This window comes from Actinia tenebrosa, unplaced genomic scaffold (assembly GCF_029948245.1).
Source record: "Actinia tenebrosa isolate PJP-AT-01 unplaced genomic scaffold, QUT_ActTen_1.0 PGA_scaffold13__45_contigs__length_12533684, whole genome shotgun sequence".
Lineage (NCBI taxonomy): Eukaryota > Metazoa > Cnidaria > Anthozoa > Actiniaria > Actiniidae > Actinia > Actinia tenebrosa.
The window spans coordinates 2449274-2471117 of record NW_028292573.1 but is presented as its reverse complement, the minus strand read 5'-3'; the positions used below and the strand labels follow the sequence as shown (position 1 = coordinate 2471117).

The 21844-nt window shown below is 37.0% G+C and overlaps 1 protein-coding gene across 2 annotated transcripts; it reads right to left on the bottom strand.

The window, feature by feature from the left end:
* Positions 1 to 9757: 9757 nt before the first annotated feature.
* Positions 9758 to 21507, bottom strand: LOC116297646 (uncharacterized protein C8orf34 homolog). Of its 2 annotated transcripts, none has more exons than XM_031705907.2 (18): positions 21355 to 21507; positions 19981 to 20079; positions 19321 to 19426; positions 18337 to 18522; positions 17805 to 17945; positions 17639 to 17667; positions 16428 to 16603; positions 16017 to 16171; positions 15810 to 15877; positions 14626 to 14690; positions 13795 to 13832; positions 13373 to 13396; positions 12772 to 12815; positions 12625 to 12673; positions 11833 to 11911; positions 11112 to 11250; positions 10347 to 10458; positions 9758 to 10144 (listed from the first exon to the last, which is right to left on the bottom strand). In XM_031705907.2, the coding sequence occupies exons 1-18, from the start codon at positions 21412 to 21414 to the stop codon at positions 10068 to 10070; spliced, it is 1647 nt and encodes a 548-aa protein (XP_031561767.1). In that variant the 5' UTR covers positions 21415 to 21507; the 3' UTR covers positions 9758 to 10067. The 2 variants fall into 2 exon arrangements, with proteins under 2 accessions (XP_031561767.1, XP_031561768.1); XM_031705908.2 differs by having other exon boundaries at positions 11154 to 11250.
* Between the last annotated feature and the right edge of the window lie 337 nt (positions 21508 to 21844).

Genomic DNA, 21844 nt, shown 5'->3' with positions numbered 1-21844 from the left:
ATCTCGTCAGATAGCACATCAGTTAGGATTATGAAAGTCGAATATTAAAGACATTTGTGGCCATTGGAAGGATGGTAGAAGCTGCCACAACACATTGACTATTCCCAAGGAAATATTTCGTTTTTAAATATTAAGCAGTATGGCGCCGTATGTAGCATGAAAGTGCCAGGATTACATGGCCGATCTGTTAACTAATCCCCCATACCATTTGGGATTCATAATTATTGGGAACAAAAGCAATCAATGGAAAACTCGACACCACACGTTTTGACATATGTTTTACGGCTGAGGGTTTGCTTGCAAAATTTAATTTAGCTGGAAAGATATTTTAATTTTAATTTTAAATTGAAAAGAAATTGAGATAGCTAGCTAATTGTGGAGTTCTCACTGATTTTGGACAGATTTTCCCCTCTGCGTCGTATCAGCTGAGATAAGTTTAGGATTTACCTATGGTATAGTTCAACTCGTGCTCAATCTTAAACTACAGTACTCATTGTACACTCCATTTATCTATAATCCAACAGTGATATCGATAAACTACTCACAAGACAAATTCAAAGGACTCAACTTTTAATAGAGTATAACTGTATCGTTTTTCTTTCTTTTTGTTTTTTGTTTTCTTTTTCCTTCCAAAGTGTAACATTCAAGATCAAAGTAAAACAATGAATGAATAAACTCAGCCGAAAAGGTTTGATTTCGGATGGACAAGAATTAATATGGGGGTTTAAATGAGAATTTCCATTATTCACTGGAATTTTCTAGTGAATGGTTCAAACGGAAGAAAGCCTTTCTTTTTCACTGTCGGCAAATGGAAATTGTTTATGAGAGAAAGGAAAAGTTTATCTGGCGCAAGCATTATTTGAATTTTTTTTCTTCTGTATTGTTGATACGCTAAAAATACCTGTGACTGAAAGTCCGAACTTTCTAATGCTATTTCTACTAATCGATCGATGGCATGGAAATTTGTCATGTATTTAAAAATAACCACCGTGGTAAGATTGTTTGTCAAATTGGTTCGTTATCGGTAAAGTTACATCTTATAGAGAAGATGTGGACTTTAATTAGAATAGCAATACACTTTGGAAGATCAAACGAAGCCAGCGAAGGGCCATTACAGTAGAGATGAAGCGGCATGCGTGGAAAAATTCCTGTCCCATCTATCAAGTAAAAGTAATGTTTACGTTTATAAGGGAAGTAAATAGAGAGGGCCGATGGACCAGTAGCTTTATTACTTGAATATGTTGGTGTAGTAACCTGCTGGGGGCAATCTAATGACATCTTACAAGGCATAACCAGGATCTAGGGCGCTGTGTTTGTAGCCAAATCGCAAGCTTTGAGCAATCGGATGTTTAAGTTTGATGAGCTTCGCATGACGCTCACTTTTCGAGTACAGCTGGAAAAAACTTACTTTCATCGTGGCTGACATTCACCTGCAACTCGGCCGCAGACACTGCCATATTCTCCAGAAAGTGCTCATAGCAGGCTAGTGTAATGGAATTGTTATGAATGTCACTTTTGACGATGTATTTCAGTTCTAATACTGATGCAAACAAATCATATTCGTATATGTCAAGGCAATTTTTGACCGACATCATTCAAGTAATTTTTATCACTATAATACTTCACTTTTGAATGGCTACAACAAGTATTTACTTTTACCATTAGTCGGTGCCTTTCGTTGGCAGCGGTGATACAGTAAGGTTGGATAGATGTGTCTGATCTTTCTTATTTTTCCATAATTTTCTATTTCTTCAATAACAATTTTTATGCCATATTTAGTGATTTGAATTGGTCAATAGTTTTGTAAGGCTTCGAATTCTTAACACGATTCTCTTTCTTGATTCACGAGCTAAGTTGAGTTAATACTTCAATTTCTCTAATTTTCAGTCATCTCTCGCATTTAATCATGCAATACGTTAGATCGAGTAAGCATGTAGCGGCCTGCATTGAATCTGAATGTAAAATAACTCGCACCATATCTGTAGTTCAGTTATCTTTACGGCGACTGACATCGTTGAATAAAGTTCCTAAAGAAAACAGTTTCAAACCCTTGTTTCTCGCTAATCACCATAGACTAGAGTCAGAAGAACTTGAGCTCGAGTCCTTGTCTGATTCTGTGACCCTTTCTTCCGTTCAAGACAAATAACTCTCGCTTTTGTGTTTTTGCCGATAAGTGCCTTAACTGGTCAATTTTTGTATGACCAGTCGAGAAATAGCAAAGTTTGACTGTAGCCAAGATATTATCGGCATATCTTTTATAGTCGCACACTCAAATAGATAGTTTGCGAATACCAGTGTTTCTGTTGTCTGCATGGAAAATACGGGCGATATTTAGATTCCGTTATAAAGCTGATGCTTTTGGGGACTAGTTTGATTTACTCTATGAGGCCAGGAATTGAATTTGTTACCCTACTCAGTCGTGTTGCACACGGTGGACTTTAGGGAAAGAACACACTCCTTGTGAATATTGACATTTTAGTCTTTTTTGCTAGATCTCAAGTTCCTAGGCCCTCGTTGGGGCAAACCGAATCAAAGATGAGGAAGAGGCTGGCATCATCCACAGTCAAATATTGAATTGGAACTAAATAATTCCGAGTATAATATCTAGAATTTTGCACGAAATGCCAAATGAAATATTATTCTGCCATAATTTCTTTTAGTAAATAGTTCTAGTAGACTTTTTGCAACACTAAAAATCACTGAAAATGCGAAGCCAAAGAAGCAGGGCATCCACTGTCAAATATTAAATTTGAGCTAGCTAATTTAGTCTAGTATAAATCTAGCATTTTGTATACGAAACACCGTAACAAAAATGAAATATAATTTTATCATCCATTTTTGTAAATAGTTCTAGACTTTGCAACACAAAAGTCACCGAAAGCCGAACGTATTATATTAGATAAAACACTTCAATTCGCAACAGTTTGTTTGCTTAAATCCCTGCTGCTTTGCCCTCAGTTCAAAGAAACACCCGGGATAATAAAACGATCATGTGCAATAAAATTTTTATCACTGAGGCAATTTTTTCGCAGAAGTGTTTTTAAATAGGGCGAGACACACCTACAAGTCTGTCCCGAATTATTGGTTTAAAAAATTCTCCTTTGAATGCTCTGATTGCCAACCGAGGTATGAACATTTTATAGGAATTTGAATGATACTATTAGAGAATGATTTCTCGACTTGGAACGGGGATAAATCTTTTCTTTCTGAAAGGAATAATCTGTATGGGTCGATATTCGAAGTCTCGGTAGAGTCTAATGAAATTACAATAATATTTTAAATTTTTCAACCTGATTTGAACGACTTAAAAATGATTAAATATTATGAAGTTCTAAGAAAGGTAATAAAGATCAGAATAGGATGGGTGAAAACCAAATTTGGTAAATTTCTTTTTAAAAAGATTTAAACTTTTGAAATTCAACTGATTTGATTATTTACCCGCTTAAGTAAATTTACCAAATTGAATTGGATAAAAATAGTGAATAAACTGTTGAAAACTATTGAGAGAGATTATATAGATATATAGTTAATTTAAAGTAGAATATAAGGAAGATCAATGACCTTTGCTTGTGTTTTCTTCGAAGTGTGATGACTCCCGATGCCAAAGCCGTCACGGTCAGAACGCCAGCTGGAAATCTCCTGCTCCATCTAGTAAATTGATTAAACTTTCATTGATGCGATGTTAAGAATGATTTATAAATGAAACGGTCAAAAATATGCATCATTAGAAGCGCTACTTGAAATTAAACCATACGTCAGATATCCAATAAATATTTCAGCATTGTCTACGCTGACTTGAAATAGCCGTGCCTTTCGGATCAACGCGGCTGGCGCTATAGGCCCGGTTTTACAAAGAGTTTCATGACTGATTTGAGTCAATTGAGATAGTGCGCTTGTGTCGCATAGATATAGTGCAGGATATGACTATTTCTGAAACTAATTCACACACGTTATTTCAATTCTAGAGTGCTCTAGCCTAGTTCTAGTCTAGAAAAGTACTGATTTACCCAGGAAGGATTTTCCATGGGGGTATTTAGAGCCGGTATCCGTAGTTCAAATGTTTGAGTATCACAAAGAGTTGAACCAATTTTGAGGGAACTTAACCGATCAGTTTTCAACAACTTAACTTGGGAACCGGCAAAAAAGGGAAAAAGAAAAAAAGAAAAAAAAAAAGGCGCGTGTTCAACTATTCAGCTGTTTTGCAAAAAGCAAGAATTGGAAAGAGTGCATGTGTTATAAAGAAGATTGCTTTTTATAGGAAATAAGTTTTACTCGCTTTTATTAAAACTAGATGTTTATTCTTAGGGGAAAAAAAGGCTTTTTGGAGATGCATCTTATGAGAAGAGAGTATAACTTAATAAAGCCTGATTTTTTGATAAGATTATCGGTGAAAACTGGAATTTCAGTCCTGCCAACTAAACACCCACAAAAACCGAACCAAAAAAAGTTACGTACACACATATAGATGGAATCACTGATACGAAAACCACATTTCAAGGTAAAAGATAACACAGTCATTAACTTACTAGCACATTAAATTGTCAACGAGTCTTAGAAATTATTCGGCGCATTTGAAATGTTAAAAAGTGAATTTGACGTAGATTTTAGGGTTTACTTCTAGAAAAGACCGGTGAAAAACATGTGGATACACCTAATTGCAAGAACATTGTCATATAAAGATAAAAAATAACAAGAATAACAAATACGAATTAAACTAGAATATTTGCTTCTAGAGCCCACTAGATCGATGAGAATAACTGTATATACAAACATGATAATAAAAACGTATGTACGATATCTTCAAAACAGGGCTAAAGAACTGCACCAGATTTGCTAAAAACAGACTTTATTTTGTTATTTTATTATTTTACTATCCTTATATATGACAACGCTCTTGCAGGTTAGGTGTCTGCGAACTTTAATTCCAAAAGAATTCGAAAACCGACCTCATGAAGATGGGGGAATATTTTTCGGACATTTCATCGTGCCGTGTTTTCAAAAATAGATTTTGTATTTCATGACATGTTCTCTCTCGGCTTTTTCGTTTGTATCGATACTGACTGACTGCATGATGCACGTAGAGTAAGGACAATGCATCATGAATGATGTCTTGTGACGCATACACGTCAGCCATGAAGAGGATACTGCATGACAAACCTTTTTCTCCAGCCCAGCGTATTCACGTGTATCTTATTTTTATTTTTTTACGCGGTGTAGATAAATCAATATCGATTAACATCAAACTCAAGTCATGTTCTAAAGATTGATATTGATAAGCGAACAGTAATCTCAAAATACGAAAAGAAATGCTTTATATAACCAATAGTTTTCTAGCCCCGGCTCAGCATTATCGTTAACTATATATATATTTGCAACATTGAGAAGAGTACAAGTTTGATATTGTTCGTATTCAAAGAAAGTGAACCACGATTGATCTTGAACCACGCCGATTTGTTAAAAACTCTTCCCGGTGTTTGTGCTCCCATCACTGAGCTCCGCGTGTTTAGAAAAGACCCCTTTGCAAATTGTACTACTGTAAGCAGAAAAGTACTAAGCCTCTCTTGTGTGCTTGAAAAGAAAAGATATATTTAATAAACAACTGTTTCATTGCGTCATTACGAAGCTTAATACTACATGCAAAGGTGTTATAGATGTTTCACAAGCTCCTTTCTTCTGTTTTCTTTATATGGATGTTCTTTTCCTGTAAAGCTCAAGTCCTTTGTATTACGAATGTTGGTAAAAACCAAGGTTTTTAATCCATCGACTTCCGGTTTTTAAATAACTAAATAAGTGTGCTCCCATACTCGTGCAATATTTGCTTGTCTCAAGAGTCACATAGACTTTTTTCATATTATTTTTCAAGACAGCTGACTGCACTTAAGCTTAGGCACGTTCGTAAGAGTACGCGTGAGTATGCAGCCAGAGAAATGAATATGGTAATAAATCGTGTACAAATTCATGATTTCAAATTTTGGAAATACAAAAGGAACTCTGTCTTACTATTATAGCCACAACTGAAGAATTTAGACATAGTGATTCTCTATTTTAAGTCTTACTTGAGTATTAAGCCCTGAATAAAGGAGAAGACATGTTTTTAGGAACATGTTTATACCGCTCTGCGCATGTCTCTTCGATGCTTCCCAGTTCAGTCACGTGCGAAACATTGCTACACGTGACAATTTTTGTTCCCGAGAAGCAATAGTATGTTTCTGTAGCATAGCGTCGCATGGAAACAGTGTTTCCCGATGTTTTAATACACTCGACAAAAATACTCGATTCTGATTGAACAAGAAGAGTACAATGCCACAATTTTGTTGAGTGAAACAAAAAATCGCACAATCTTCTCGTACAATTCGTAATTTATAGATACTCGTGATGTTTTGAAAGTTCTCAAATTGGAATTAATTGCTTAAAGGCTCGTCCAATTTTGAAAACTTTCAAAACATCACTCGTACCTGTAAATTCTGAATTGTACTCGAGATTGTGCGATTTCCTATACAAAACGTTTATGGAAACATATTTCTTATGCCGGAAAATCGATCATCGTATTATTAATTGATAAATCGATTTTAATCGATAATAATCGATTAATATCTGTAATGGATGGTTAATCCGCGATAATCACGCGGGGAAGTTTCTTAATCATAAGAATATCATCGAATACTATTGCCTGCGAGATAAATTCAGTAGCGACTGAACGCAGGCTACGATTACAATTGATAATCATCGAATATCATTGACTTTCATTGTTTATTATCGACTATCATTATCTATAATAACTACCATCATCGATTACTAATCAATAAAGTCATGTACTACTACTATTAATCGATTACCAGTATTATTGATTAATTATCCGATTATCATCGATTAGTTAAGGTGGTGTTACACGGGACAACTTGCAACACCGATTTTTCGTGCAACGCTATTGCGCCATTTGTGTGTCGATTTTTTGCGACATGTTAGGCGGGAACAACTTTTCGCGCAACATTCACGACGTTAGTATTCAGTCCACGCACTGCCAACACACTCACGGCTATCTTTTTTCTTCGTTTCTTGCTTTTATCATTTTTTATCAACTACAAAAGTTTCATCTTATCCGTTTCGTTAGGTTTGGACAATCGCTGCAGTTGCTGTACTCTTTAACTTACTTCTTCTACAGTCAGCGCCATTTTGTTGCGCGTCAAATCGGCGATGGACATGTTACACACATCGATTTGCTGAAAATTCGTCATCTCGTGTTGCAAGTTTTTGAAGCCAGATCAAAAACTTGCAACGTGTTGCAGAGTGAAATATTGCGCGAAAAATCGTCCTCGGCGCTATGTTACACGGCAACGATTTTTCGTGCAACAATCGGCGTTACAAGTTGGCCCGTGTAACACCACCTTTACTCTAGGTTATAGAGTAGATCACAGCCACTGTCACGCCACTGTCACGCTACGCTTGATTATATCCTTCTTCACTTCTTCATACCAATCACAACCAAAGATTATTACATTACCGAACCAAAGTGGTCAGACATGGTCACGGCATGGCAAGTTCCTAGCGTGATTTTTGCCTATCTTTCAAATTTGACCGAACCCTAAAAGATCTAAATCAGGGCACGGCTAATATAACTCACAGATCGAACCCTGAAACAACCTCTGGGCTGATCTAAGTCAGGGCACGGCTAACTCACAGATCCGGCGAAAAGAATTTTGCTTGTGAAGGTAGGAAAACCAGAGAACTTTGTAAAATATTCTCATATCAAGTGTTGGAGCCTTACACCACCTTTTCACCTTTGTAGTAAAAGGAGTTGAATTTTTCTAGTGATTCCTGACCGTAAAACATCTTATCATGAGCCCCCCCCACGACGCTAGCAAAAACCGTTTGCGCATGCGTGTATTTGGGTTTGAAAGTCCATATTTTTACGATAGCAGGAGTTTTGACTAAATAGCACTTGTGATGGCTAACAGTGCAATTTGCCTGACTATGGCCTGGCCACAATACTGATAAATAGTGGGCTATTTTTTCAATTCGCGTCCCACATGGAAAGGAGTAAACATGGATATTAACCATCAGCGACACAACCGGTATTTTGGGTTTGCTGGTCATAGCAATGTAACTTCTCTCTTAAGCTTTTGCAGAGCTTCCTGATCGTCGTTGGGGCCGAAATCTGCAGCCTAGCCGTTAATGCCATACGACGATTCAGCACTCGATGTCTGGAAGTATAGTCCTGGTTAAGTTTCAAAAATAAATGAAAATAAAATTTAGCAATTTTTTAAAAGTCTATCATTTTTTAAAGTTTATCAGTAGCGAGTATGAAAATTCAGTCTACGATAGCGCACTGTGCGAACACGATTTTGAGCCTTTGAACACACTGGAGCCCTTGAACGTGAAGAGTTCTTCTACAGGGCTGAGATCCCTCTATACAATATTCCACTTGTCATTAGGATTCCACTTGATAACATCAATTAAAATCACATCAGATATCTTCAATTGCTATTTGTACGGCGCTTTTATGAATTCTGTCCTCAACCCCAACAGACAATAACAAACTCATTAAATGAATCTCTGCGCCAACAAACCTGCAAGTGAGCCCACTTACTAAACTTGCATAAGGCTTCGTAAAATTTAATAGCTCACTGACCCCCGCATAAAGTGCATAACCGCCGTGAAAAGGCTAAGAAAATTGTACAGATTGGTCTAACGATTTTCATAGGTCTACGGTCTATTGACAGACGTCTACTGAACTTACCGTTCATGCAATTTCTTACAAAAATTTTCAAGGACATACGGTAGGCATCTCCTTGGCTCTTTTTGCTCATTGGGCTTCCTGTGGTGAGGACAAAAATGTCGAAGGGGAGGGAGAAATAAGAAGCTTCGCTTTTTCTCTCCCTCTTTCATCCCCACTCCTCTCTCGTTTGTAGTTCTTCTCTGCCATGATTTAAAACAGGGATCCCAACGGAGAATATATGAGGTACCCTGCGTAGGAGTCTAATATCCATTTAAGTTATAAAGCAGTTGTAACTAGTTTGTGTTCAAATCGTATTGCCTCAAGAAATATGAAAGTACAGACTTTTCCCTCATGTCTTGAAAAAACTGCAGGAGTTCAAAATCAATTTGTACGAGTGTTTTTCTGATTTCGATTCCAAAACCAATATCTTAATGACAACCCTTAACAATAAAAGTTGGCTAACTGATGGTAAAAAGGACGGTAAATGATCGCTAAGGCCTAGGGCAAACGTTGAACTTTCCATGCATCGATATCATTAAAAACAATGGATATCAGGTGATGATGAGGCGGCATTCTTTGATGTAATTAAGTTTGGTGCATTGAAAGTTCGTTTGCCCTAGGTCTAAGAACGTTTTGAGGATACGCAATATCAAAGTGAATTAAAAAAGAGACAACAACAATATCTGGAATATATTATATTTTTATTTCATAAGTTATTTTAAAATGTTCCCCAAAAAAGTTGGCAAATATATTTGGGTGTGTGCAATTTCTTATTGTCGTTTGGAGCAGAGCATTTATATTAATACACTGATAGTCTTCACTCTTCAATATAGGGAGAAAATCCCAGTCAGTAGTGAAAGTCAATTGTACTTGCAAAGAGTCTCGATGCTTCTTATAAGAAAGACATAGAAAAACTTAATTAGCAAATGGTAGATGTATTCAGAAACTGTCTTGTAATCGTTTGTTTTTCTTATGTTTTTTTTCTCGTGTGATTGCCCTAGGATTTAAAAGGGTCGGGGGGGGGGGGGGGGGGGGGGGGATGGCTGACTAGTAATTCCTATCCCTTAAAAGAATTACGTAAGATGACTGCTAGGTTCCTTTTATGAAGAATATTCTTATGCTAAGTAGAATTTATCCTGTTATCAAAATACTAAACAGATTCCAACATAAAGAGGAGAATATCTTCCTAATCATTCTGGTCCATGAGCCTTTTTAACGCTTCAACCATGTTGCCTTAATTAATATACTTTTTCCCTGTGTACGCTTCACGATGACTTTCCACTGCGCATATCATGCAAAGGTTATCATTCTAGTGAGAATAAACATGACTGCGGGCGTGATAACTGAATTTTCATTGGTCTGAATCGTCAGTCATATCAGAGCGTCTGAAGCCTCTAGACTCAAAACCACCTCGCTTCTTGTTGCGGTCTGGGAAGGAAAAAAGCAAAAAGTATCCTTCAGTTTGTCCGTACATGCATTTTAATTCTTGGTTTGCAGTGAATCCCAAAAGAATAGGACGTTTGCACGTTAGGATCAAGTACTACAACTACCAGAATCCTTTGCACATTTTAAAATGTGCTTAAAAAGTTCAGACTAAGAAAAGATATGAGAGCGCGCGATTCTTCTTAACCTTGTATCCAGTCAACACTGCCAGCTTCACTTGCACTGTCCGGTGGTGGCCTGGTCCAGGGTCGACCTGCAGACAAGTCAGGACTGCCCGCACGTTGGAAGTTGGTTTCAGTCTATAAGATAAGAAAGACAAATATAGCACAACCTGCAGTGAAGTATTGTGAATGATGCTTTATTCAAGAAAAAAAGCATTACTACATGAATTAAATAAGGTCTACTTGGTTAGTTTACAAAGATTTTCGTAACTACCCGAGCAAAACAACTTTAAACCACTGAGTTTTTTCCCTTTCGTATAATTTAACTCAGACCGTATTCCTGAGCGGATACTCCAACCGGGACTACTTTACTAGACTATTATCATTAACCAATCATATTGCGACATTTAGTTCAGTTTTTTCAACCAGCCAATCAGATAGCACATCGATATAGTAAGAGCGTGAGAACGTGATAATTTGATTGGCTAACACTGTTTATCAGTTCAATCTCTCTAAATAGTTTACCGTTATCTGATTGGTCAGTTTTATTCAAGAGGTCCCGGTTAGTGTGTCCGCACAGTTAATTTGATTCCAGTAATTACGAAAATTTGTATAAGTATTACTAGGGTTAGGAACAGGGTTAGGATAGGGTGTGCTTCACAAGAAACTGTACCCAAAAACGAAAACCAAAAAAAAAAAAAAAAAAAAAACACACCGAGAAACAAAGTAGCTTATGGATGGATATCGGTGACCATGTCTGGAAGAGATCCCACATGGGTATACGAACTTGCCTCGTTATCAGAAGAGTATCCCCCGTATTGCCATCTACTCACAGGTTTTGAAAACAACCCATCATCACTGACGTCATCTGTAGAGGCTGATGGTGGTCGTCTGGGGCTTGGTGCTAGATCTGTTAGGAAAGTTGAATTCCTTGGCGAGAAAATAAACAAGAAAAATAAACATTTCAAAGGAAATTTATCTTCCGTTTTAGCTTGGGTATAGAGGTTTTACACCATCACGTGATGGCAGCCATGACAGGAGCCACAATATATAGTGTTTTTCTCTTTGGAAACTGAATTCTTTCTCACGTAGAATTAGATTAGACAATATTCAATACTTCCATTTCGAGTTCGCCTATGCTCAGGCCCCGTCCACACGTATCCGGAAATTTTTGGATCCGCAATTTTTTTTTTTGCGGATACGGGTTGCATCCACACGTGTCCGGAACATTTTGTATTCGTATCCGGAAATGTTCAAAAACGGTCTACAGAGTGGAAATTTTCGAATACGCTCCGAATACGGATACGTGTGGACGGTCGTATCCGCAAATTTTCGAATACGCTGACGTAAACACGATTTTGAGCATGCTCAATAAGAAAAACTTTCCGTCAAAGGGACTAGGCACTAGCGTGCATCAAGGCGGATCAAGAAATTGTGGAAAGTCGAAAACGATTCGAATATGCTGCGTGTGGACGCGAACATTTCCGTATCCGGGGAAAAAAAAAAACATACTTGTACATATGTTTGCCCTTGTCTGGCTGAGGGCTGGAGGTCTGCCACATTGGTATCCCTTTCTTTGTCGTTGCTTCGCCTACCGTAAAAAAGAAACGATATTTTTTGACAACGTGTAAAACCCTATTGCTAGCTTTCACTCAGCTGACAAAAGTCTTTGAATCTCATTATCTGCTCCAAAATGGTGGTCAACACTGACCACCATGTGCTGTCAGTCAGAAAGAATTCAATTGAAAACTTGTGATTCAGCTGGTGAACATTCCGCACTAGACAGGAAATGATGTCTAGTGAAACCCAGCATACAAATAAATGTTCTGAGGCAGGGAAGCTGCAACAGCCAAGGTCAATTACTGCGGACCCTTTTTCAAAGAATAAAGTCAATGTCTTGAGATTACATTTTGGAGCAGCAATTTAAAAGATTATGAGACAACGGACAGAATTACTTTGACATTCCACTTGTCACTTTAACAAATCGAAGTCAGTTTTCTATGGGTCTGTACTGTACGAACATGAAATGACGTCAAAAATGATCCAAACTCAAGTGGAACCACGAGCGCGGTGACGGATGTCGTAAGCACAAGCAGGTCTTTGTCTAGCCTCTAACCGACTATGGTTCTAAGCCAATCAGCGCGCGAGAAATTTCCAAGTTATGGTAAAAAACCAGTTGCTTTACACTCAAGAGAAAGCATCGAAAAATACTTCCCTCTAATATGGAAAAGGAAAAGCTCAACAATGAAATCCCGTCTTTGATTCCCAGGATGATTACGCAATACTTTTTACTTTCTTACTTACTTTCAGAATCAAAACCTGAAGGCCACGTGATGCGGCGGGGTCCATCAGTCTACAGACACAACAAACACTTTAATGATTAATTGATAAATAAATAATCAATTTAAAAATCAATAAAAATATCTCACTATTTTTTTCAAAAGGCATTACCACGCTTTCTGCTTGAGAAACACTTTCGAAGTCTTCATCACCAGCTGCATGAAGAATAGAAGAAGTTTACTATATATGGCAATATTTACTAGTAGGTCATGTGATCCTCTCCCAAATCACAAGGCAACAACATTACATCGCATTGGGATCTGACTGGTTATCACTGATTAGGTTTTTTACATGGAGGGACAACAGACAACCTGGAGATGAACCCCTCGAATAAACACAAAGAAGAGACCTAACAAATTCTGCTCACATGTGATGCCGGGTGCAAGAATCAAACCCTGGAGATGACAGGTGAGTGAACTACTGTTACGCTACTCTCGATTCCCTGCTTTAGATCGGCGGACTTATTGAAATTAGAGGTATCAACAGATTGGTAGGGAGGGCGTGCTTTATGAGAGCACACAGCACGCTGGCATCGTTTAAATTTTAAAAAAGAAATAAAAAACTTGCTAGTGTCGAGAAGCACTCTGCCAATCCCCGCGTGCTTTATAACTGCACACAGCCCGCGCGAGCATTTTCATTTCTTCATTCCACCCCCCCCCCCCCCCCCCACACATTTTTATTTCTATTTTAAAAAAAGAAAAAAAAAACTCACCACTATTAAAGGAAGTGCTTCCAGCTTTCCATGTTGAAAAACAAAGAGGAGAAAATAGATAAATGAGAGCGAAAACTGGTTCTTACAAGAGACTACCACTAAGCATTGTAAGATATAAAATATACAACAAGGAGAGGAGAAAAAAGATCAATAAGAACGAAAACTGGTTCTTACAGGAGACTACCACTAAGCATTGTAAGATATAAAATATACAACAAAGAGAGGAGAAAAAAGATAAATAAGAACGAAAACTAGTTCTTACAGGAGACTACCACTAAGCATTGTAAGATATAAAATATACAACAAAGAGAGGAGAAAAAAGATCAAGAACGAAAACTGGTTCTTACAAGAGACTACCACTAAGCATTGTAAGATATAAAATATACAACAAGTCGAATGTATGATTGATTATTAATCATTACCATCTGATCTTTGGTCACTTTGAAGCCCAGATATTATCCTAAAGATAACAAAAATAACAACCAACATAAGTGGATTAATGTAGAGCTAGAAGAACACAAAACCCAGAGGAGATAGGCAAATGAACTACTAACAAACTCAGGGGCGGATAAAGGATTGTAAAAAGGGGGCCGGGGGGGGGGGGGATGGGGGGTACTCTTGCCCATTTAGGATAGGGATGTGCCGCTGAGCCCTCTGAACCCCGAACCTGTTCCAGAGTAAAATCACTGAAAATCATACCCTGTTCCGGTATTGCGAAAATAGATACCCTGTTCCAGAGAGGAGAGAGCGTGATTTCATATACCCTGTTCCAGAGTAGAATCGCTGAAAACCATACCTTGTACCCATATAGTGAATATAGGGGAGTACCCCCCTCCCCCCGGGAAAGGGAGGTGGATAATTTTTAAAACCTTCTTTTGAGCCTTCTTTTTGTAATACGAAAGAAAAAAATGATTAAATCATAACATGTACATGTAGTGTACTGCATACTTGTGAATGCACTGGAGACATGAACTGTAGGCTCTTAAGACAGCCAAATTTTCAAAACTAATCGAATGAATCAGATGGTTCAGTGTTGTTGATTCTTGACATATTTTGTAATTAAATGCAATCATATTCCTTCTTCTATTTTCCTAAAAATATTCACTTTTACTCTAAATAGGGGGGTGGAAATCCACCCAATCCATCACTCCCCTGTATCCACCCCTGCAACTACCCTTGATTATTCTATACAGGGAAAATAACCATTATTTATAGAGAACTTCTGAACATTCTGATCTAAAAGAATACACTACCTTGCACATCTTGCACAGATGCTGACTTTCACTGCTTCTTGGCTCAAACTTCCCATTCTTGAAGACTGTTGCAAAAGAGTATAAAATATATTATATACTTTCCTAAAGTAGAAAATTAGGAGACTAAGAACTGTTGATATTAGTCCAAGGCTTTCAGTTTTATATGCATAGGAAACTAAAGCCCTCCTCGGGCACTGTGAGCTAGCAATAAATATTTCTGGTCACTACAGACATTTAAAAATTGCTGAATACTGCATACCGCATGCTAAATATTGGATACTGCATACGCAGAGAATATGAAGTAAGAAAAGGAATCCCTGCACCCCATCATGAGCACTCTTTGATGCTATTTTTAGAAACTTTGATGCTATTTTTAGAATCATTTATTTGATCGTTTTTTTTTCTTCTGCTCATGCATACTATGCTTGCTCTACCCTGTTTGCTTATGCTTTCTTGTGTTTCTCAAAAAAAAAACATGAGCAAAAAGTGTAGAGTGCACACATTATATGAGTGTAGAAAAATAAATAATGGAAAATGTGATTCTAAAGATAGCATCATAAGGTGCTTATGATGGTTGCGAGTGTGAATAACAGAGATTCCTCCTCTTACTTCATTTTCTCTTGTGCATACTGAATACTGAATAATGTATTCCAAGACCAAAGGGCATTGTTGGTCTCGTTAATTTGAAATAAAAAGTAAAAAATACAGTGATCTGCTCTCTATATGTAGCGCTAGTATATTGTTTTGGATGGAATGCACTAAAAACGAAATATATTCATTTTACTTTTGGCAAATATATCATTTAAGACCAAAAATGCATTTGGGTCTTGGAATATACTATTTAGTATATAGTTAGTAGTATTCAGCATGCAGTATTCATATTTCAGCATGGATATCAAATGCAATCCTCATGGACATCCTCATCATCAACATCAGCAGCATCATCATCATCAATTCATCATCAATTACTATTTAATTAAAGATATTTAAACCAACTTCCAAACATTTTTAGCTTTCTAGTTATTTTTGGAAATTGGTACCCCTTAATCTGTTTAAACATAAAATAATGTAAATTTGAACAAACATTGTAATAACAGGTGAAAATAAAGTTCTTCTTCATCAACATCATCACAAATATCTTCATAAGCAGTTGTCTGCCAAAGGTTCATGATTTTAGGTTTTACCTTCAAAAGCCTGGCTCCTGTTTTACTGGGGTTTGCAACGCCTTCAGATTCCAGCTCGTTGAAGCTCTCTGAAATAAAATAATAACAAAAATAATAAAATCTAATGCAATTGAATTCAAACAATAGGTTTTGCTCATTGGCAATCAATTTGGCACATGTGATATTCAACAAATGAGATGGGCCTGTTAAGATTATCGTCTTTAGTACCTAGGATTTCTGTTGCATCATCCATATCATCATCGGTGAGCTTGCTGTGGTGATCTGACTGGCAGTTTCCTGTGGTGTTTTGTAGTAGGGACTGTAAATGTTTGCGATGTTCTTCTGCAGCACTTTTAGCTTTGTTCCTGTTTGACCTTAAAGAACTTCAAAACAAAACAGAAGTTATTCATTTAAGGTGGAATGGCAAAATGTCAAAACCACACCTAGTACTAGAAAAAAAAGGGGCTTGCAAATAAGGGATATAACTAGACAAAGTCATGTTGTTATACAGTTGTCTGACCAGAAAAGGATAAAATACTCTAGGGATAACACAGTCTAAAAATAATGGTAAAAAATAATTCTGAAATTGGCTTAATACTAGCTGGGAGTACTTTAAACGTAGTCAGTGCATTTTCTTACCTGTAACTAGACATTACTGAGTTTCCTTCACTACTGTCTCCTGCTGTTTTCACATCTCTTGGTAATCTAAACTCTTCACCTTCTAGTCCATCATCTGTCATCACATCTGAAGGCTCAAGGGTCTTTCTCTTGACATCAAGTGGATATCCCAAACCCCTTTTGTCCAAGCTAGAATCCTGGAGAAACAATATATCAAGCATAAATATATAGTTCTAAATGTTCGTTTGGACACCCCGTTGAGCTCACAGCAGCACTGCTGTACTTGCAATTCTGATTAGCAATAACAAGTTTGAAGCCATATGCATTTCAATATGTTACTTGTTATTGGTTAACTAAGAATTGACTACTTATAGTATGATAGCATAATAATTGTATACACCAATTTCAAAAAGGACAATAGGCAAGACAGGGCAGAAAAATGTAGCACATGCTCACTTCAATATAAATCCATGAGACAATCCTTCATAGGTTTTTTCGTGCCAATTTTGCAGTTGACAGGCAATAGGTGATAAGCGATAGCCAAAGGGTGATAGGAGATAGGTCATCTCAAGAACCAAGAATAGCTGGAATAATTTGTGTTTCTTCTTCTTCTTCTCGTCAAGAGTATGGACCTTAGTGCTGAGACTGATTCAATGTTCTTTGTATTCAACAAAACCATTTCCATGTCGCAATAAGCTTTTTTTTTTAAATAGGTGTATAACTGATAAAGAGTCACTTGTCCTATCTTATTTTTTCCTTTTATGACAGTTTTGTTTTGTTTTGGTGCTCTTTTGTTTATCAGATTTAAATGTTCCTTCCTCAGGACTGTCATGCCTGCCATCACGTGGTGCAAAGCCTCTATAATATCATATAGCAGGGCCATAGCCACAGAATGGTTGGTCTGGCTTGAACAAGACCACTTTTTTGTCAGAACCATTTTTTTTCCCCCTAGAAAGGGGAGATTAAAGAAAGTGTTTTCCTTTCTTAACACTTGACCATTTTTATCATACAGTGCAAATTGAAAACCGTTGGCACCTAGAAATTTTCCAGGAATTTTCAATTGCTCTTTGACCAATCAGAATTGACTTTCTAACCACAAGATAACGGAAAGATAACACTAACTCTTCTGATTGGTTAAATAACATTCTTGAATATTTCTAGGTGCCCATGGTTTTTCGATTTGCACTGTAAAATTGGACATGATTGGCTGAATGGTGGCTACATTTACTTACAAAATCTTGGCTGTCTTCCCAAGACTGTGCTGCAAGACAAAACAACACAGAAACATTTGTAAATGACAAATCTTTTCCATTTAGATTTTGCGATGAATTGAATAAAAAGAAAGACTTGATAAAAGAAACTGAGTAATGCAGTGGATAAATGACAGGCTTTTGTTACCTCCATGGTATTCCTTTGCTTTAGTCTCTTGGCTTTTTGCCATTTTGTTTTGAAGTTCAAACATCTCATCAAAACCATGAGAAGACAGTTTAGTTTTGGAATTCCAAGGTACTTTCTCATTGGTCTTTTGTGTCTTGAAACCTTTGAAAGTGGTAACAAGGCTAGATTAGAAATTACTTCTCACATGTTTTTAAAGCTTTTATTGGCCTTTTAATGCAAGAAAATGATATTACTTGTTGGCAGTTGTCAATTATTGCCCTTTTAATAACAGATTTGGTTTTGGGTTCCCTGTGTTAAGAGATTCAGTTTTGTGTCCCTGTTCTAGTGCCCTCTAGATACTGTTCTGTAACACAGGGAACCCAAAAGCAAATGTTACTCTTCTGTGCATTTTAAAGGAAAACCGAAGGTTGCCTGTAGAGGAAGCTAAGATTGATCCTGACCTGAGGGACTTGATCACGGCAGTGACCAATGCCATACTGTACATTATCTACCCCCTGTCAGCATGATGGTATTGCTAAAATAGTATAGTTACCTTGTCTTGTGTTTTCTTTATTAGAGTGAGCATGATCCTCTCCAGGCTTGACTTTCTTACTACCTGTGAGCCATGGCCGATTGTATTCTCTGGTGGCCTTGCTTGCACTTACAGGATGTCCATGATGTGTATCAGAGAATGAGTCTGGAGCTGCCCATGACTTTGCCAATGCACTTCTTCTTGAACCTTTTATGATAATGAAGAACATATAATTATACAAGAACAATTGAGTCAGGAAAGTGCAATGAGGTCCTTCTCAAAAATCACTTTATGAAAAAGTTAGCTCAAAAAAAGATTAATTTTATTATTTGATTAACTTTAACTTCCATAGGCTAAGTTTTTACATTTAAGACCACGTTTCATTCCCTAGATTAAAATTTCTAGAGCTCAAAAATTTTTTGGGGTCCATGACACATCTGATGTGAACACAAATCACATCTCTTATAAATTTTTTTGTTTTCTAAAACACATGAATATGGATACAACTCAAACAAAGAATCATATTCTCGAGAAAATGACATGTGGTGTGAAATGGGAAAACATTTAGGCAAGGTAAATAGGTCTGTTGTACCTATGACCTTCCACATAAGATATAGTTGTGCTATAACCACTAAAATTATAGAGAGGCTTGGCATGAACGAACAGTCATTTAGTAAAACAAAGGACAGCAGATTTGAGATTCTGGTAGCATGGATATCGACCATTTGAATTCAATGTGCCATGCCCACCATCCCTAGCCGAACACAGCCCCAGCTCAATCCTTAAGGGAACCAGACTGACGGCATATGAGAAGACTTTCAAGTCTACACTATCACCTGATGACGACTAGCAGTAGCAGTCGAAATGTCATCCCAACTGCCACAATTGTGAGACAAATGAATAAGACAGTATATTATTAATCTTTGATTTATGTCCACAATGAATAATCTTTTCCATTTTATAGAAATTTAATATTTGATGTTTTATATTAAAATTTCCACTTACTTGAATCATCAAAAGAATGTCTTGTCATAGTTTTTCCTGTCAAACCAATACTACTGGACACTGGTGACTTTAGCTTACTGCCTGATGGTGGACGACTGCGAGGAATCTGTTTGTAAGAAAGGAAAGAGAAAGCTAAATTAGATAGAACAAAAAATACATAACTCAGTGGTAAATGTCTTTTGGAATGCACATCTTATGCCGTTAGAATTACGTACCAAGTGATAATTCTTTTGTGTACCAGTGAGAATGAAAACAGTTTTACAGTGATTGGTTTGTTTCTTTAGTGAGTGGCCATAACACTTGTTGCAGTCCGTAGAAGGAAAGATCATTCTCATCAAAAAACTCCAATTTGAATGGATCAACTAAGTGTATGCAATCCTGGCAATAGTCCAAGTAAAGTTATGAATTTAATAGGGAGCACTTTATTGTTTCTGCTCATCTGGTCCGCTTCCAAGTCTATTCATTCTCTATCAAACACTACTGCAAATGCTTGCTACTCACACATGATCACACGGTACATGAAAATCTCATCAGGTGATACATACTGTAAGTCTACTGCCGTGAGACGTATATTAGGTGGAATTGTTTTACCATTCTAGTGGTCAGCTATAGTACTTAAAATCAAAACCATTTAAGTTAACGACAAATAAGGTGTCTTACACTGTGTGTAATATCCTCTGGGTGAAGTTTCTTTAAGGTTTTTATCAAGAATGGAATGGGTTGATCTGGCTTATCTTTGATCAGCTTGGCCATTAGATCCTGGATTAAGCACAAGGAATACCACATTAACCATTTGAAAGCTAACATTAAGGAAACAATATTAATTTATTTCTTTGGGGTGGTTAAAAAACACCTTAGGCTGCATTCACAATGTATTTGTGGGGGGGGGGGGGGGGGCAATTGTGCATTCCCCACCATTTTTCTGATAAAAATTTGCCCATCCCCCCTTTTTCCTAACGAATTTTTCCAGATCCCCCCTCGATTTCACCTGCCCCACCCCCCTCTGCTATACATTATGAATGCAGCCTTATTGGTAGCCACCTTTCACATTAACCAACCAACAAAACACCATTTTTTCATCAAAACCCTGAATTAACCTCAGTATACATGTAACTCAGGGCACATGCAGCTCATTGAAATCACCTGTGGGCCATTTGCACTAATTCTTTGGGTGAGACCTCATGTTTCCCTTAAGATATCAATAACAATAAAACAGCTGCCATGTTGGTTTATCTAACTACAGTAGATGAGGAATGCTTTGCTAGTAGCAATCAACATGGTGACTATGATGTACTGTAACATCAGGGCTTATAAAATAATGTCAGAATATGGGACAATGTCCGGCCAGAACTGGGACTTCTCAGGTCAAATCTTAACCTTACTGAGCTAAAACTCATTTGGTCTGTGATCATGACCAGCAACAGATAGGCTGTTATTTGAAGCCCTTCAAACATGCACCCCAAGAATTATAGGTAATATGACCAAATCAGCATTAAATGAGTCAGCATTATGTGTCAAAATGAACTCGAGACAATGGAAAGAGCATCTTGTTATTAGTAAAAAAGCAATGCTTCAGGTCATGAGGAGTGGAAAATGGCAATAAATAAGCTTATACAAATATTCAATGTTGTATTTAATGCCATTCCTCCTGTCTCATTATCATGAGTTGAAACTTTACCATCTTGTCAATATCAAGGTACTCTTTCAATTTCTGAAGTTCGTTTTGTCAAAAACTGCTTCGATTGAGGAGAGTGATTTGGGTCACGTGAGCTATTTGCTGCAAATTGCTTTATTCTCGGATAAATTTGAATATAATTAACATAACGTAAGCTTTAACTTTAAACTTTTTTTATCTCTCAATGCAGAATATCGAAAGAGATCTTTCTTCATTCTCACTAAAAACGATTAAAATAACAGCCAAATTGGCCAAGATCATAGGACCATAGGAAACCTGTTCCCTAGTTCCGTCGTGTGAGAACGAACACCATAACAACAGGAACCAAACAATTGAGAATTCCAAATCGCGTACTGTACCTCAAACAGAGGACCGATCCGATGATGATCAAGGTAGCCTTGTACCTTCTTCGCCGCCATACTGTATTGTAGCGAGATAAGCGTCAAATAGTGCTTTAGATTAAATAAAATGAAGAAAATAAGTTTCCTTAATAAATAACAACATTCGCATTCGCCGCCATTTTGATTGGAAGAATTTATCCAGAGTGCACTGCGGGCCTTGACTTCGTACCCAGACTCCACGTACTATCACAGGGAGCCCAATTGACATAAAAGTGAGGTAAAAATAAAAACGGAAAAAAAGACTTTAATTAAATGTCTTGGCATTTAAAATCAAGATGGTGTCCTTCATAAGACAAACGAGAGCAAAAAATGATCCAAAGTGAAGTTCAATCTTTGACTTTTGTTCAAATTGGGCTTCCTGTGGTACTATCAAAGATATCAATTACTTTTTTAATGTTTACGATATATATATATATTAAATTATTATTATATTATTATAATATAATGT

Coding starts and splice junctions, on each gene's coding strand:
- LOC116297646 (XM_031705907.2), bottom strand. CDS start 21,414: ATGGCGGCGAAGAAGGTACAAGGCTACCTTGATCATCATCGGATCGGT. Junction 14,691..15,809: donor CAGGAGCCAGGCTTTTGAAG/GTAAAACCTAAA, acceptor CTTTTGCAACAG/TCTTCAAGAATGGGAAGTTT. Junction 13,833..14,625: donor ATCTGTGCAAGATGTGCAAG/GTAGTGTATTCT, acceptor TGTTATCTTTAG/GATAATATCTGGGCTTCAAA.